Here is a 16,489-nt window from a genome sequence, read left to right on the forward strand (position 1 = left end):
GCCGGTTAACGCATCCCCCACCCGGCGGCCCGCGAGGACCCGCCTCGCAGCGGAGCGGCCACCTCCCGCCCGGCCCCGCGCCGCCAGGGGGCGCCCGCGGGGCTCTCCGCAGCGGCGGAGGAAGATGGCGGCGGCCGCCTCCGAGCAGGTCTGTACCCGCAGCGGTGCAGGCGTGGGGAAGCGGCGGGGCCGGCCCCGCCGGGCCGAGGGGAGCGCGAAGCCCGCCCCGCCGCTCGCGGGGCCGCGGCGGGTCGCCACGCCGGCCGAGGGGCACCGCTTGTAGAGGGGGCACCATGTCGGTGGCGGCGGCTGCTGAGGCCGGTGCGGTGGGCGTGTGGGGCCGCGGCGGGCCGGCCCGACGCCCCTGGCTCTCGGCCGCCCCCCGCACCCGCCGTAGAGGGGACGAGCGGCGTTCGGAGGGCGTTTCCGAGACGCGCCCAGCCCTGCCCGTGGAGGCCGGGCTTTGGCTGGCGGGGCAGCAGCCTCCGCGGCGGAGCCGGCAGCGCGAGGCGGCCCCGGACAGCCCGCAGGCACTCGGAGTCTCTGACAGGGGAAAAAACACCTTCCGTTTCCAAATAAAGTGTCCTGGCATTTCTGTACGGGAATGTCACTGTCGTGCGTAAACAGGCGCTCGCGGCGAGTGAATGACGCAGGCAGCAGCCGGTCGGTGTTGGTAGGGCCGCGCTGCCAGCCCTTGCCGGGCACGGCGCGGCCGCAGGGCAGGCGGGCAGCTGGCTGAGGGGCTTAGGCGTGCGGCGCGGCCGCAGGGCAGGCGGGCAGCTGGCTGACGCGCCGAGGCGCTCCCAGCGTCCCAGGCCTCGCACTGGGGCGAAAGCAGAATCGATCAGAAAGGGTGCCAGGTCCGGAAGGCTAAGAACCGTCTCTCAGTAGCTCCTGCATCTCCACGGGACTTTTAATCAGAGCCAGTCTGTCAACGTGTCTGCGCCGGTGGCAGCAGTGGCTAGGAAGTCGCAGATTCCCGAGGAGTCTTGCACCAGCCTCGACTCAGCTGTCATAGGAAGTACTGCCTAGCTCTGCGTGCCTGTTCCAGCAATCACCATTTCAGCCACGTTCTCCCAGTCCTAGTACTGTCTTCTGTTGTGCTACCTTGCCAGGTGAAAAAAACTACACTGCAGTTTCACCTTATTGTCACAGCCTTTCAAGAACATCCCCGGGACAAGATACTTACTGTCCTGTTGTAAGAGCTTTCCTTTTCCCCAGAGCACAGACGTCTTCCTACCTAGCCAGTTCCAAGTTTGTGCAGGGTTAGAGTGGCTTCCAGAACATCATCAAGGAAGCCTTCCATAAACCTGTTCAGGCCAAGCACCTTTCTCAACTCTGTTTCCTTGTTCTTTGGCAACAGAAGAAAACAAGATGTTTTTACCCATTACATCAATGTAGACATATACAAGTGCAGTAAGCTGAAGGTACAGCTTCAGGATTCATTTCAGGTGAACAAACTTAATCGCATCAAAAAGATCAAGCCCTTTATTTGAAGCATTGAACCCATAAATAGCAAGCTGTTCCTCTCAAGGTTGCAAAAGTATGTCAGAGGTTTCTTTTCTCTATGATTATCCCATGAGTGTTTGCTGTGCATGTTAATTTTTTACATTGTCGAGAATATCCCTTGCAGTATAGTAACTTCAAATGATTCCATTAAATCAAGGCTGGCCAAGGTCCCCATGCCAGGTTTGAAGCCTTACAGTATTTTTCTTAGTGCTGTGTGCAAGCAAAGTTGAAATCATGTATCCATCTATGTTATTAATAATTCCTGTCTGCCATGCTAAAAATGTGAGGTGAAAACATATATTGTCTGAAAAGATCTGGATTTTCATTCTAGTCACAGTCATTGCATTAGCAGATATGACAGTGGTTCTAGATGTGTTCTAAGTAGAGAGTGGCAGACTGAAATATAACATTGAACATAATATCTGATACATTCCATCGGTCGATTCAAATCTGTGGTTTTTGCATGCAAATGTGTGTGTCATTTCGGTGGACTGACCTGCCTTCTGACAACTAACCCACGCTGTGCATTGCAGCAAAGCTCCAACGGCCCGGTGAAGAAGTCCATGCGAGAGAAGGCCATGGAACGCAGGAATGTGAACAAGGAGCACAACAGTAACTTCAAAGCAGGATACATCCCCATTGATGAAGACCGTCTCCATAAGACAGGCCTACGAGGCAGGAAAGGCAACTTGGCCATTTGTGTGATTGTTCTCCTCTTTATTCTGGCTGTCATCAATCTGGTTGTGAGTATGATGCTTAGGCTGTAAGCAACTTTGGGACATGTTTTGTTTGGATGGTTTATTAGAGAAATAAAACTTAGTGGAGTATAGCTGAGAAGGACTTAAAATGCACCAAAGGAGATTTCTCATTTTTCTCCTTTCTATTTTGTTCTTTTGTAGTCTGAGCAAAACCAGATGGAAGAACTTACAAGTGCAGTCATGATTAGTTCAGTTATGGTGATCCCAGTGAGGAACCTACCATTTATGCAAGGCAGGATTAGGAACCTTCAAAGTGTCTCTCCTTTCCCAAAAGTAACAGCAATAGCAAATGTGTGACGTGTTATTAGTGCAGTACAGATGCATTCAGGATAGACTGTTAATGCCAGAAACATTTTACATTGAATAACAGAGCTGCATATGAGAATTCAGAATTAATCAGCCACTTCAAATCTTCATTGATGTAACTGCCACCTTTTTATTGCTTCATCAAGGGGAAGCAATTCATCCAGTTCTGGACTCCTCAGCTCAAGAGGGACGGAGAACTTCTGTAGAGAGTCCAGCACAGGGCCACCAAGATGATCAGGGGACTGGAACATCTTTCATATGAGGAAAGGCTACAGGAACTGGGGCTGTTTAGTCTGGAGAAGAGGAGATTGAGGGGAGATCTTATTAATATTTGCAAATATCCAAAGGGTGGGTGTCAGGAGGTTGGGACATCCCTTTTTTCTGTTGTAGCTAGCAACAGGACAAGGGGTAATGGGATAAAGCTGGAACACAAAAAGTTCCACTTAAACATAAGAAAAAACTATTTCACTGTGAGGATGATGGAGCAGTGGAACAGGCTGCCCAGAGGGGTTGTGGGGTCTCCTTCCTTGGAGGTCTTCAAAACCCACCTGGACACGTTCCTATGCGACCTGATCTAGGGGAACCTGCTTCTGCAGGGGGGTTGGACTAGATGATCTCTAAAAGTCCCTTCCAACCCCTACCATCCTATGATCCTATGATTATGTTTTCATAATTGGATGTCCACTTGTGAAGGTGCTTTCTTGTAGCTCAAGGGTCAGCATACCCTGAGTTGAGCTACTTTGTTCAGGAAATTTGTTTAGCTAGTGGCACCATATGAACAGGAAGAAAACTTCATTATGGATGTGATTTAATTTCAAATACATATATATATATATATATATATATATATATATATACACACACACAAACTTATGAGTCTAAAAATCATGTAAAATGCTTTTCACGGTTAAACGCGTTTTGGTGTTTCCAGCAGGAATGAAAGAGACCAAAGTGAATTCACACTTAAAGCTCACTTAAACACCAGCATTAATAATTCTTGCAAATAAAGCACCTGAGTGAGTACAGTACTCGTTGTGGGAAGATCCAGACGATCTAAGTAATCTGCAAAAACATGTGTTTCTCCTCTAGATCACACTGGTGATCTGGGCAGTGATCCGGATCGGCCCCAATGGCTGTGACAGTATGGAGTTCCACGAGAGCGGCTTGTTGCGGTTTAAGCAAGTCTCTGACATGGGTGTTATACACCCACTGTATAAAAGCACCGTAGGAGGCAGGCGGAACGAAGATCTGGTGATCACTGGCAATAACCAGCCTGTAAGTTGTTTAGTGAATTGAAAGGTTATGAGCAACACCATGGCATTGCACTCACTTTTTAATAAACATTAGATTTGAAACATGGTTAACTTTGTGACTTTGTTTCTGAAGATTGTATTTCAGCAAGGAACGACCAAGCTCAGTGTGGAAAAAGACAAAACTTCCATTACCAGTGATATTGGAATGGAATTTGTTGACCCACGGACACAAAATACCTTGTTCAGCACAGACTATGAAACCCATGAGTTTCATCTGCCAAATGGAGTGAAAATCTTGAATGTCCAAAAGGCCTCTACAGAGAGGGTATGGCTCTTATTTAACTACCACTTTGTTTTCTAAAAGGTCATTACAGAGTTGCCTTAGTTGTAGAACAAGACAAAAAGATTACTAATCAGATCTTCCAGGCATATTTAGAAATCTGACTAAGTGTAGCTAAAAATGCAGCCTTGAAATGTAAAAACTGGAACAGAAATGAAAGCTGACATCTGGAAACGAGTGTAACACCCAGAACACCATGCCAGCCAGGCCTCTGTGGCCTTTGATTAAGTATTTATCTGTTCGTGCATGGATAGCTCTTTCAGAAATAAAATTCTAGGAAAAGCTTCTCTGTTTCCAGTAAGATCTTACAAAAATAATTGCCAGGACTTCAGGTATCGTTTTCCTTCTACTGGAGAGAGATGTTACTCAAATTGGAATTTCAGAGTCTGTTTATAAATATGTGAATGTATAAAATAACAACCGAGCAGCAGCTTCAGAGGCACAGTGGCAGAAGGGCAAAAAGTACATAGAATTTTTTTATTAAATCACATATCAGTATTTTTAAGGCAGTTAAAGTTACTCAGGCAAACCCAGGTGCCACCTTTTCATTGTTCTGTAATGCACAATGTTTGTTCATGTTCTTAGATTACCAGCAATGCGACCAGTGATCTAAACATAAAGGTCGATGGCCGTGCCATTGTCCGTGGGAATGAAGGTGTGTTCATCACAGGCAAGACCATCGAGTTTCGAATGGGAGGCAACATGGAGCTGAAAGCAGTAAGTACTTCCAGTCCCCATTTTTTGAGCAGCTGTTTGAAATTCAGGCTGCTAATAAACCCACATGGCTTTATAGCATTTCAGATTGTGTATAAAGTAGTCATGCATCAAAGTTCAGTTGCAGTCAGTGTATTTAGTAGGATTTTAAAAAGTGGTTTATTACTTTGCTGTTAAGTAGCGGTTCAGTAGGTTTCAGGTGACACTGGTTTACTGCTGCTAAGATGCTAAAAACCCACAAAGCAATTAAAACCAAGGTCTGCACCGAAACAAATACCAAAGGGAATGGGTTTTCTCTTCGAGAGGCTTCCCTGAGGTCAGCAACCTTTGACAGTGGAGCGTTGCCCTCTGTGCTGTCAGCATTCATTTAAGATTTTTGGCAATTGTTTGGATTGCAGGGCATATAGAATGACAGAAGAGGTTAAAATAAGACAAAAACAAAGAGATATAGACACTTTTTTTTCATGTGGGAATTAACGTCATGTTCAAATTCAAACACCGATTCCCATCTCATGTCTATATTTTAGATTTACTGCATTTGCTACTAGGCCTGTAAAGGCAAAAGCCACGCTACTGCTGTCTCTCCCAGTATCGATCCACCACTGGAACAGCAAAGTACCTTGCTGAATACAATTGATAAATTCAGGGGCATTATTCACAACCTGAATGAAAAAATGACACCTTGTCATACATACTGTTTTTATTCTGTTGATTTCTACAGCCATCTTAATGGTGTCATTTATTGTTAATCCAGCTTCATTTATTGTTAATCCATTTCACAAGCGACCTGCCTCGCATTTTAGCACTTAAGAGAAGCTGTACTTTTTTCCTGTCCCTCTTACCAGGAGAACAGCATCATCCTGAACGGAACGGTGATGGTCAGCCCCTCGCGCCTGCCCAGTTCTGCCTACGGGGAGCAGTTCAGCAACAGCAACTGGCTGCGCTTCAAGCTCTGCATGTGTGCGGATGGGACGCTGTTCAAAGTCCAGGTGACAGGTCACAACATGGGCTGCCAGACGTCTGTCAACCCCTGCGGAGCCACACACTGAAACACAAACCACCACCGGGAGAGTTCTGTAGTGTGTTTACATATATTTGTATGAAGCAATTGCATGCCTTCAAGGATTTCAGGGTTTACAGGAGTTTATACTAACATTTATTACATAACATTTTTAAGCAAAGGCCGTTATGTTCAGCAGTATTATGCCACCATTCTGTTAGCCAGAATAGTGGCACTGATTTAGTAAGCTTTCAGTCTACATGCATACTGAAGCACCTCCCTGAATTGGGATCACTAGAATATATTTAACGAATGTGATCTTAGGAGCAATCTTGACCGCCTTCAGTTGCCTTTAGGGGAGGTTTTTGTCCTACATCCCACGACCTTGAGGGCTGCTGAGCACACAGCTGCAACCTGAAGTACTTTAACAAGAACATCGATTTGTCGTTGGAATGAATTCGTCTGGGACAGCTGAAGTGGCAGATTTTTGTCTTCATTTCTTGCCAAAGGTTGATGGAATGATTTTCCCCAAAATTCTGTAGTTTACCATCTGTATATTATAAGAGGGGTAGTGGCAGAGTCACTTTAAAATATTGCATCATTTCTGCCATATATTCTCATGTAGTTAAAAAAGTATGCTAGCATAAAAAATATTTGCAAAGTAATGCCAAGTGTGGAAATGTAACTTCAGTTTTGAAATAGGCCTGCAATGACTGAAGCACTGCTTGAGCTCCCATTCTAGCTGTGCAGTTCAGGCACTCTGCAGTTGGTTAATTTATGTGAGGTATTTATAAAATGTGTTTAGATTAGAAGTACGTTTTTTAAAGATGTACTTAAACCTTGCTCTCTACCCAAAAAAAAAATTTTCCTGGGTGCTTTAATGTGATGAGCATATGGATCCACTATTTAGTGGGTAATAATCTAAAGCACAACCGTCGCAGCAATGCTGGGAAGTCAGATCTCTTTCCCCATGGCAGTGCTGATGCATCACTGAGAGCCTCAAATTCAAATTCTGAAGTTAAACCACAGGTTTGTTATCCTAAATGTGACAGTATTAGAGCCCTTGACAGCAGAGTACATACACATCTGTCTGAATTTGTCAACAGTGAAACAGTGTTTATGGTGAACTGTAACTGCTTTGCAGAAGTGTTCTGTACTAAAAACAAATCAGGCCCTTACACGATTCCTCCTTTCCCAATCCCACGTGTTCCTTTAGTTTAAAATAGTTTTGTTTTGCAGCAGAATCAAGTAACCTTAATAATGAAGGCCACAAAGGTGACTTGGCAAGTAGCTTTTTGACACGTTTTTCTGGATAAGCTCACAATTCCTCAGTTGTGCAAATGTTACTCTGACTTCAGAATTGGTTGTTTGTTACAGGAAGATAAAGTCTCTACCCTTGTGTTGTAGCTCTCAAAGCATATGGAATTCCACAAAACACAAATCAGCCCCATCTCCACCGTCTCCAAGGTCTCGATTCCTGTATTTGCTAGAAGTCAGTCAGTCCTTGTGCAGGAGGTGTATGGGCAGAAATTATTTCTTCACCCAGTAAGGGTGTCCTTTAGCCAGGCGCTAGGCCACGTGGGAGGTCAGAGGGGTCACGTTTCCCTCATTGCTCAAAAGCAAAGCCACATTTTGACACGCAGTAGTTGTTGGGGTTTTGGGGGGGTGGGGGGGGGGTGGGCAGCAGGGGAGCTGCTCCAACAAAACCAGAATAAACAAAATTAAATGTAGCTACAGCCATTGAATTGCTCACATTCAGCATTATGGGAAAGTTCTACGTCTTTGCATACTGCCTTCATGGGCTTCACTGTTTTACTAGACTTAATATTTATTAACCACTTCAGCACATTTTTTGCTGAAAACGCACACACATCTTTGCTGTTAAGTAGTGAGTGTCTCCGTCTCTGTTACAGCTGAGAGGAGGAAATAAACTCCACTGTTAGAATATTTCACCCTCATGCTAACAGAAGTTTGCCACTTAATTTTCACATATATAAAGACAGAGACACATGCACAGATAAAGGCAGAAGCAGCAGCATCCTCAAAGCTGAAATACATCTTGAAAGTGATAGGTACTGCCACGGTCAAGTAGATTACACATGAAGAACATGAGAAAGCTCATCTCTGGTTAATACTGACATACCTATATGCCTGACATACCTACATGCCTGAATTGGGTTCTTGTAATTATCAAGAGTTCTTTTTAAAACATTGAAAGATTTGTTACAAAGGTACTCGTAAGTCATGGTCTGGAGAACTGGTTTTGAGTTTGTTAGTCACGATTTACATACTGCTAATAGATTGTGTTGGTTTCACTACAGTTTGAGAATTGTTGGTACCATACATGCCTTGTGTTGTGCATTTATTTATTTAATGTTTATCTTCTAGCTGCCTAAGGTGCATTTTCCTGTATGTATTTAAGACATGGTGTGGCACATTAGTTATTTCAGTCCCACAGATGCCCTTCAGATTCTGTGTGTTTAAAGTACGTTCTACACGCCTCTGTGTAAAATCCCACACTGGGTACACATTGAAACAACTTACACGTGATGAGTTCTCAGCATATGTAAAGGTGGTGGTTGTTTCAATAAGTGAAAGGGAACTGAATTTCTAATCTGTGTTTTGAAATGAAACAATAAATTCTAAGATGCAGCTGTGGTTCAGAAGTGTTCTTTGTAAGAATAGTTTTTCATTTAAAATACACTGTTGTGTTATTGACAGGGAAACAAGTATTTTATTATCTGCAAGTATGAAAATCATTCCACATCTATGTGTCATGGATTGTATCCAGTGGACTTTGCTCAGTGGTGAGCATGGGTATGATACCTGCAGCAGAGTTCAAAAGTCTCTATTGTTGTCAGTTCACAAGTTCCTGAGAGGCTGTGTTTCTCGACCGATGGGCTGGAAAAGAAAGAAAAGGTTTGAGTTGTTGTTTGGGAGGGGTGAAAGGAGGGGGAAGGTTGCCAGTTTACGAATGTTCTTTTGGAAAAATCCCTATGGCTCCAAAAGTGAACTTTTAAGGCAGGATGCTGGCGAGGCCTGGGGTATTTGTTTTGTATTTCTGCTTTCTGTTTAACTCTTGTTATGCTGAACTTACCACAATTTTACCTTTTACATATAGATACCATGGATAACCTCCACTTGAGTTTCATAGCTGTGGTCCTTTACTTTCATCTTCCTGGATCTGGGGGAACCAAGTCAGAGCACACTCTTTGTGATACCCGTCTCCATTCAGAGTGCTGGTGGGAGGGGGAGTTGTTACTGAACTGCTCTTTCACCGGACTCTCCGCGGTTCCAGAAGATAAGGCACCAATGGCAACGACGGCTGATTTTAGTCACAATCATATTACAACTTTCCTGTGCACCAGTGGAAGAGATGAAGAATGGATGCTAAAACACCTGAATCTCAGCGACAACTTGATTTCTCAACTCTCTTTAACTACTTGTAGAAATTTACCTGTTTTAGAAACTCTAAACCTCAATGGTAATGCCATCCAGAGCCTCACCCTGGGCGCGCCTACGCACGGAAACGGCGACCGCCCCCTGCCTGCCCTGAAAGTACTGTCAGTTGAAAGGAATAATCTCAAGACAGTTCCAAGAGGTAAGCATTTCAAAATCTTTCAGGACCTCACTCCCAAGAGGTAAATTGGTTTTGGCTACAATTCGGTACATCTCACTGAATTCTGACTGCAGCTGTCTCGGTATGAGGGAAAACTCCACCTGCAGACACACAGACTGAAGCAAATGCGTTGTTTTGGATTAGGCTGGGGTTCATTATACTGTCTTTGCAATCATCATGCCTTAATGTCAGTGAAATAGAACCAAATTTATCCTCTGAGAGGCCAAGCAGTATTTTTCCTTGTATAGAAAGGAACTTTGGAGAAACATCAGCCTCCACAACCCAGCTGTGAACCTTAACATCAAGAAAATTACAGATTATTAATTTCCTATTACTCTTCAGAAGAGAAACAGTAGTCTTTTAAAGAAAACTTGCTCCAGTTTCAGTATTTCACAAAGACAAGAAAACACATTTTGTTCAGTCAAAGCTACTTTGCTCCATGCCATCCGACAGGCATCCAAAGTGACATCTTCCAGTAACTAGAGAGGGCTGTAAGGTTTTGATAGACATTTAGTTACTGAGCTATGCTCAGCATCGTAGCCTTTATGACAGCCTCACGAACAGATGATTCACATTGTCCACACTGTTTCAATGAAGCAGAAGCTGCAACGCTATCCTATATATTTTTTGCTGAATTTAGTTGTAACGTCATCATATACATCAGCTCCAGAGTTTGAATATACTGGAGGGGTGGAAGCAAACCAAAACCCCACATATCTCCCAAAGTCAGACAAAAGGAAGAATTTAGAACTTCAAAGACCCCATGTAGGTGCAAATTTTCTCTGTAACTATTATCTGCTGAAGAATAGCATGTCACACCTGATCATCCACAGGCATAAGCAACACACCATTTTCAGTCAGGTTTATGTCTTACAAATATAGTTCAAATCATTCCACATATGAAAAAATCTGGTGAACTTGCAGATGGCAATGAATAGGAGACAGTGTGTTGCCTTTGGTGTCTTCATCTTTTATTTACAATTAACACATTTGGATTTTATAAACTGAGTATATTCCACCCTTTTCACCTCCTCCTTTCCTCCTTCCAGCCTTCCAGAGAGGCGCTACAGGAAGGAGATCACAATTGGAATAATGTTGATAGCATGAAGTTACTACTTTTATGGGGATGGGAATCTTTAAAACATGCACCACTGGTGACCCTATGCAACTTTCAAAATGGACCACCAAATAGGAAAAGGCAGAACAACTCAAAGCCTGCAGCCACTCATTGCAATAGACAGGAACAGGAAGAATTTTGTTGCAAAGAATTTTAAAAAGCCACTGGTTACAACTGGGGAAATTTTGAAGACAATGAAATGTAAAACAGTCTTTCTCTTTCCTAGGACTAGGCCAACTGCAGTCTTTACAAACTGTCCGTTTGTCATCCAATGCCATACGACAGATTGATCTGAATGACTTTCAGAACTGTTCACAGCTGAAGGACATTGACTTGCATAACAACAAGATAACTAAATTTCATCCAGATGCCTTCAGGGATCTCAACAAATTACAGGTTGTGTTTTGTGTTAAATCCGCATTAAAGATATTAACCATCAACTATTCAGCACGATTACATTTGGCTTTGATCATTACATTTGTATACAGGTATAAAAACTAAAGCAAATGATGAAAATAGTTGGTTTTATATATTTGCTTCTCAAGTATAGGAAAATGCACACTTGTAAATATACAAAAATATAACCATAAATTCACCATTGATCTGTGCCAGAAACCTACCTGTAACTGGCTTCAACACACACACATACCCTTTTCTACCCCCACCTCTTCCATGGTGAGAGTCCTCGGGCTTCCCATTCACACAGAGGCAGTCTGCAATGACAGAATTCTAAAAGTACCACAGTTTTAACCTTTCACTTAAATTAAGAAGCTTAGAACAATATTCTTGAGACTCTAACCAGAGGTGTTATTCCTTTAACTGAGAAAGTGCTTTTATGCAAAAATAAGTATTATTGTTGATACTGCAATTAGGATACCATTGTAAAGCTTATCAAATTAATTCTGAACTGCTTGAAAATAGGTTTTGGATCTACGTGAAAATGCTCTGACAACCCCTCTGCCACAGATATTCATCTTCTTGAACTTCTTTCAACTTGAAATGGATTCGTCAGATAATACCTGGATATTTAACAGCAGACTAAATGCTTTCAAACATTTATTTCATTTTCTCTTTGACCCCACGAGGAAAAGATGGAGTATTTCATACAACAAATCCACCAACAACTCACGGAAGCCTCTGCTGTATCTTTCAAGTTTCCATTTAAACTGCAGCGACAACGTTTTGCACAAGAAGGCTGTGATCCCAACAGGGAAGACAGCGGTGCTGAACTGTAACCTGGACAACGCCGGGGGTATGTACCACGAGGACGCTATCCATATACTGCTAAAAGCCAAATGCCTGCACAATGATCAAAGAGATCTGCTTATGAATGTATCAAGTTAAAAATAACAGTGTAAGATGTAAATTATTTCATTAGAAAGTAATATACCGGTTAGAATATTTGAATGTCATGTTTCCCAAATGCCTCTTCATCTCCTTCCTTACATTAAACTAATAAGTGCTGCCAAATTGTACCCAAATTAATTTCAGTAAGTGCTACATTGCAAATGTATCACTTAATTCTGGAATGCAAACAAAGGACCAAACACTGAGGTGGCACTTCTGGGGCATGTAGAAAACTGAGGATACAGTAGCATTTCTAGTATTGTTACAGCAAAATGAAGTGAAAGATTATTTGCAAGGGATTTATATTTCTTCTAAAAAAGTACAGCTACTGTAGCACACAGCTCACTTAGGAAAAGAGTTCAGCATTTACAACAAATAGAGAGCATCTGGAGTACAGGTGACAAAATCTACAGGCCTAAGACTTCACACGCAGAAGGAAAATGAAGACCAAACTTAAGAAAAGTCATGTGCCATAATGCAAAAGGGCTTAACTCTCTTGGGCTAACAGCACTTTGAGGTAGTAAAGCTTTTCCCTCAGAACATTTAACCCCCAAACAAAAACACGTGGGGTCTATCAGAAATGTCACTTGCTTCATCTATTAAAAAGTCACAGAAACTCTGATCATGGCATTAAAATCGACACACAGGATTGCACCAAAATTCATCTGGGAACACAAGCAGATCCAGAGGCAAAGGTACATGTGCAATCTTGGAACGTATTCCTAAAGCCAAGAGCCAGGCCTGGCCTGTGCTAGATATGGTTTGGAACAGTTGCTCCATAGATACAAATATCCTCTGTTTTCAAACCTTCTTGCCCCAAAAAAGGGGAAAATCACTAGAGGAAAATCACACTGCTTGAAACATTCAGAGTTAACTTGCAGAGTTAACTGATTAAGCAGACAGTTAAATAGCCTGCAGTGACCATGGCTATGCTGGAGAGTGGCTGGCTGGAAACATGGACCTTCAGCAGATGCATCTGGTATGACTCAGAACATACTTATTTCAGTGACCTCCTCCCTCACCTGTGCCCTTTTTCTTATAAAGTCTGCCATTAAGAGCCCATATGCACCATGTTTTAAATGGAGGGGAGGGGAACACATATGATGGTTTGATCCTTTTTACCATGTAAAATCACTACAGCTGGAAGGAAGGAAAATGGATATTATAATGCACAGTTACATTATCCAAGATAGGTCAGAGTATGTCTCTATAGAAATAACTTCACCTTGCAAACCACGTATCCTCTACTTTTAAGACAGATTTTATTTGTATTTTCTTTTATTTCAGGTAATAGTGTCTCTTGGTGGACACCTAAAGGCAGAATTTCCAAAGATGATAATCTTCCTTATATGGCACTGGATAAAATGAATAACTTAGTGATACACAATGCTGAGAAAACTGCTGAAGGCTTGTATTTGTGCATTTTTAATGCAATAAAGACAAAATATCTCATCTACAAGATAGAGGTGAAAGAAAGGGTTTCAACAGTTTTGGTTAGAAAAGCCCGGGAAACCATTAGTTTCAGACAAGGAAAAACAGACCAAGACCTTGCCTTGGCTGTCTGCCTCTCCGTGCTCATTACATTTGTTTGTGCTTTCTGTCTGGGTGCTTTTGCTAGACCCTATCTCGTAAGACTGAGACACATGTGCAGGAACAAAAACTCCGGTTCAGAACATACTTATTCTAATCAAGCTTTTTCAGATGAAACCTTGGGCAGAGAATGTTCTGCAAGCAAACCAACAAATACACAACATAATTTGTTAATTTATGATGATATTTCCTCAAGAAACACAGGCAATTTTCCTGTGGAAACTTCTGCTTTGTATGCAAATGTCACTGGTAGCAGTGCGCGTGCACCGAATACTGAAGAGTATCAGAAACAAAGCGATGACATCAATGTGAAGGGAAAAACAGTGTTTTCAGACTTCAGAACTAGTATCAGCGATGATGTACATATAAATGATGATGATAATCAACAATTTTCTGTAAGGAGAGATTATGAGAACAGCAATGAAATATCACCAAGAAAATTAACGAGTAATGACATTCCATTTTGGAAAGATTCAAAACACGCAAATGGTGAAGACCCAGAGAAGAGCAGATTCCCTCCCATACCCCAGAGACTGAATGCTAACTCTTATTCAAATCACACTGACTCTCCAGGTTTGGATTTATCCTTCATGGGAGAAACTGTCTTTCCACCTTCCACAATACAAACCCATACAGTTGCACAGGATTCTAGACACAGCAAAGTACATGACATCTCTGGTCTGCTGAAGCCCAAAATCACAACGGCTACACCAGATTCTCCTGAAAGAAAAAGTACCCTTTCATGTAAGGAACCAATGAGCACTACAAAATTGATGCCTGGAAGGCAAAGCTGTGATGAACAACTTGGTCTGAACGGCAACACAAATACAACCAGTGATCTGGGAGATTTTATTTTACCCAGTAGCTGCAAGAGATACACAAATATTGAGAATCTAAGTGTCTACCAAGCAACAGAAAACTCTCCTCTCAATGAGTGTGACTGTAAAACAGAAAGTACAACTAGAAAAGATATTTCAGCAGATAAATTTGATGATAGTTCTTCAAGTGAAGGCACTCCATTCACAATGAGTGACTGTAGTTCTTTAGAAGACTTTGAACTGGAACAACCTGATGTTAGTGACAACCTGCCAGCCTATCAGTCGCCACTAGAGGAAGCCAACAGGAACAGTGGGACTAAGAAGTTCTCAGCACTGCCCGAGTCTCCAGACACTGCTGATGAACTTCAGCATTTCGGGGAAAATGAAGATGAGAACAATGAGTATTTTGAAACCACCATTAATTATAGGTCAGATACCATCATGCCTGAAACAGCATCACCTTCCACTAACCATGTAAGCACGTCAGGTGCAGATACAATTAGTTCAAGTCAACCTCCCGATACATTTGATTATCTTGCTAATGCAGAGACCATCGAACAGAACTCTGATTCTGTTCACAATAAAATCACAGATTTTAGTAAAATGTTACTTTTGTTACAATATTCTCCCACATATGACACAGAGAATGCTCCTGATGAGGCTGAAATGCAGCTGTTTCACCTTCCCATCAGGTTACGGCATTCCCTCAGCTTCAGTCCCACTGAACAAAAAGAAAACGCACTGGAGGGAAGTACAGATGAGCACATGGACAGGAGCTCCTCTCAAGAGAACAAGGACGAAGGGGATGTTATGTTAAGGAGACAAATGAGTAGATCTGCGAACAAGGATTTTAGTTTTGCTCCCATTGGCATCAGTTTGAATGAAATTAATAAAAGAGCATTGCTACTGCACGCCAGCAAAGAATCATCTCTTCAGTCTCTGCCAGAACACACAGCTGAAAAACACCGTACAGGGAAACAAGACTTCCTACCACACTGGAAGCAGGGCAATGCAACTGAGGCTCATGCAGATAAAAAGCAAAGAGGTTTTCATGAGGAAAACTGTGATGGATACACAGAATTTGAGGACACCAGCAACTGTAGTCTGCCCGAAGACACAGAGTCTTGCAGTCTTACAGCAGATTTGCTGCATCTTCATTCTTTGGGGAAAACACAATCAGCCTACAACACAGATGATTCTTTCCAACTGGATCACAGTGACGAGGATGCATATTCCTTTTCAGTCCCACAGGATTTCTTCAATGAAAGCACACAACACAGTTTACTTTCATTCCCACAAGAAATTTCAGCAAATACAATCTCTAAAAGCATTGATTCCAGCAAGATGGAGGATGACGCCATTTCAACAGGCCTGGAGAACAATTCTACAGCAGCTCTCAACCTCCAATATTCAAATGAAAATCCCAGTCAAAAAAGTCAGACCAATTTAGGACAGGGACAGTTTTTTGTCAGAAAGAAAAGAGCATTTGATGGATTTGCAAATGTTCTGCAAAGCAGAAGAAACTTCAATAGCTGAAACACAGAAGTAATACTAAACTCCCATAGTGTTTATGGAAAAAAATGATTACATCTTGAAATGAAGTGTGTAGCTTTTAATAACTGTTAATCACAGAAACTTAAGGGTTGGAAGGGACCTCAAAAGACTATCTAGCCCAACCCCCAAATATCATGAGGTGCTTTTGTGGGGTTTCTTTTCCTCAGTATAACAACCTCTCTGCCTTTAACTTCAGAAACCCAAGTTGTATAACTATACATATGAGATGTATAAAGCCTGGATCCATCCAATTTAGAAACACTATTAATTCCAAGGGGTAATTCAGGCCAGTAGCCATAAGCTTTTGTTTAAAAGTGTATTTGTAAGACAAACAATAATAGATTCTATGAAAAGCAACTGTAGGACACTCAAAAAAGACTCAGTAGTTGTAACTGATAATAAAGCTTTTGGTGAGTTCTAATGATACTATATATCTAGTTTCTCATTATTGTTGGTACTAAAATATTTGTTTCCCCTAGAATTTGCCTCTGATATGCATCATTTTGTTTCTCTTTGTCTAAAATAAATGTAACGCTGAAATTAGCATTACAGTATTACTGTGTT

General features: G+C 42.2%; 2 protein-coding genes across 3 annotated transcripts; both read left to right on the plus strand.

Moving 5' to 3' along the window:
* The first annotated feature begins 102 nt into the window (after positions 1–102).
* SGCB (sarcoglycan beta) lies at positions 103–7,529 on the plus strand. Of its 2 annotated transcripts, none has more exons than XM_061993435.1 (6): positions 103–148; positions 2,043–2,252; positions 3,663–3,848; positions 3,960–4,151; positions 4,752–4,883; positions 5,726–7,529. In XM_061993435.1, the coding sequence occupies exons 1-6, from the start codon at positions 125–127 to the stop codon at positions 5,927–5,929; spliced, it is 948 nt and encodes a 315-aa protein (XP_061849419.1). In that variant the 5' UTR covers positions 103–124; the 3' UTR covers positions 5,930–7,529. The 2 variants fall into 2 exon arrangements, with proteins under 2 accessions (XP_061849419.1, XP_061849420.1); XM_061993436.1 differs by lacking the exon at positions 103–148 and adding an exon at positions 928–1,115.
* Positions 7,530–9,006: 1,477 nt separating this feature from the next.
* Positions 9,007–16,283, plus strand: LRRC66 (leucine rich repeat containing 66). Its single transcript, XM_010203013.2, has 4 exons — positions 9,007–9,481; positions 10,843–11,012; positions 11,538–11,868; positions 13,251–16,283. Exons 1-4 carry the CDS (start codon positions 9,007–9,009, stop codon positions 15,905–15,907), a joined length of 3,633 nt encoding a protein of 1,210 aa, XP_010201315.2. The 3' UTR covers positions 15,908–16,283.
* The last annotated feature ends 206 nt before the right edge of the window (positions 16,284–16,489 follow it).

This window comes from Colius striatus, chromosome 3 (assembly GCF_028858725.1).
Source record: "Colius striatus isolate bColStr4 chromosome 3, bColStr4.1.hap1, whole genome shotgun sequence".
In the NCBI taxonomy this organism is placed as follows: Eukaryota; Metazoa; Chordata; class Aves; order Coliiformes; family Coliidae; genus Colius; species Colius striatus.

Coding starts and splice junctions, on each gene's coding strand:
- SGCB (XM_061993435.1), top strand. CDS start 125: ATGGCGGCGGCCGCCTCCGAGCAG. Junction 4,152..4,751: donor AAAAGGCCTCTACAGAGAGG/GTATGGCTCTTA, acceptor TCATGTTCTTAG/ATTACCAGCAATGCGACCAG. Junction 4,884..5,725: donor GCAACATGGAGCTGAAAGCA/GTAAGTACTTCC, acceptor CCCTCTTACCAG/GAGAACAGCATCATCCTGAA.
- LRRC66 (XM_010203013.2), top strand. CDS start 9,007: ATGGATAACCTCCACTTGAGTTTCATAGCTGTGGTCCTTTACTTTCAT. Junction 11,013..11,537: donor GGGATCTCAACAAATTACAG/GTTGTGTTTTGT, acceptor GCTTGAAAATAG/GTTTTGGATCTACGTGAAAA. Junction 11,869..13,250: donor TAACCTGGACAACGCCGGGG/GTATGTACCACG, acceptor CTTTTATTTCAG/GTAATAGTGTCTCTTGGTGG.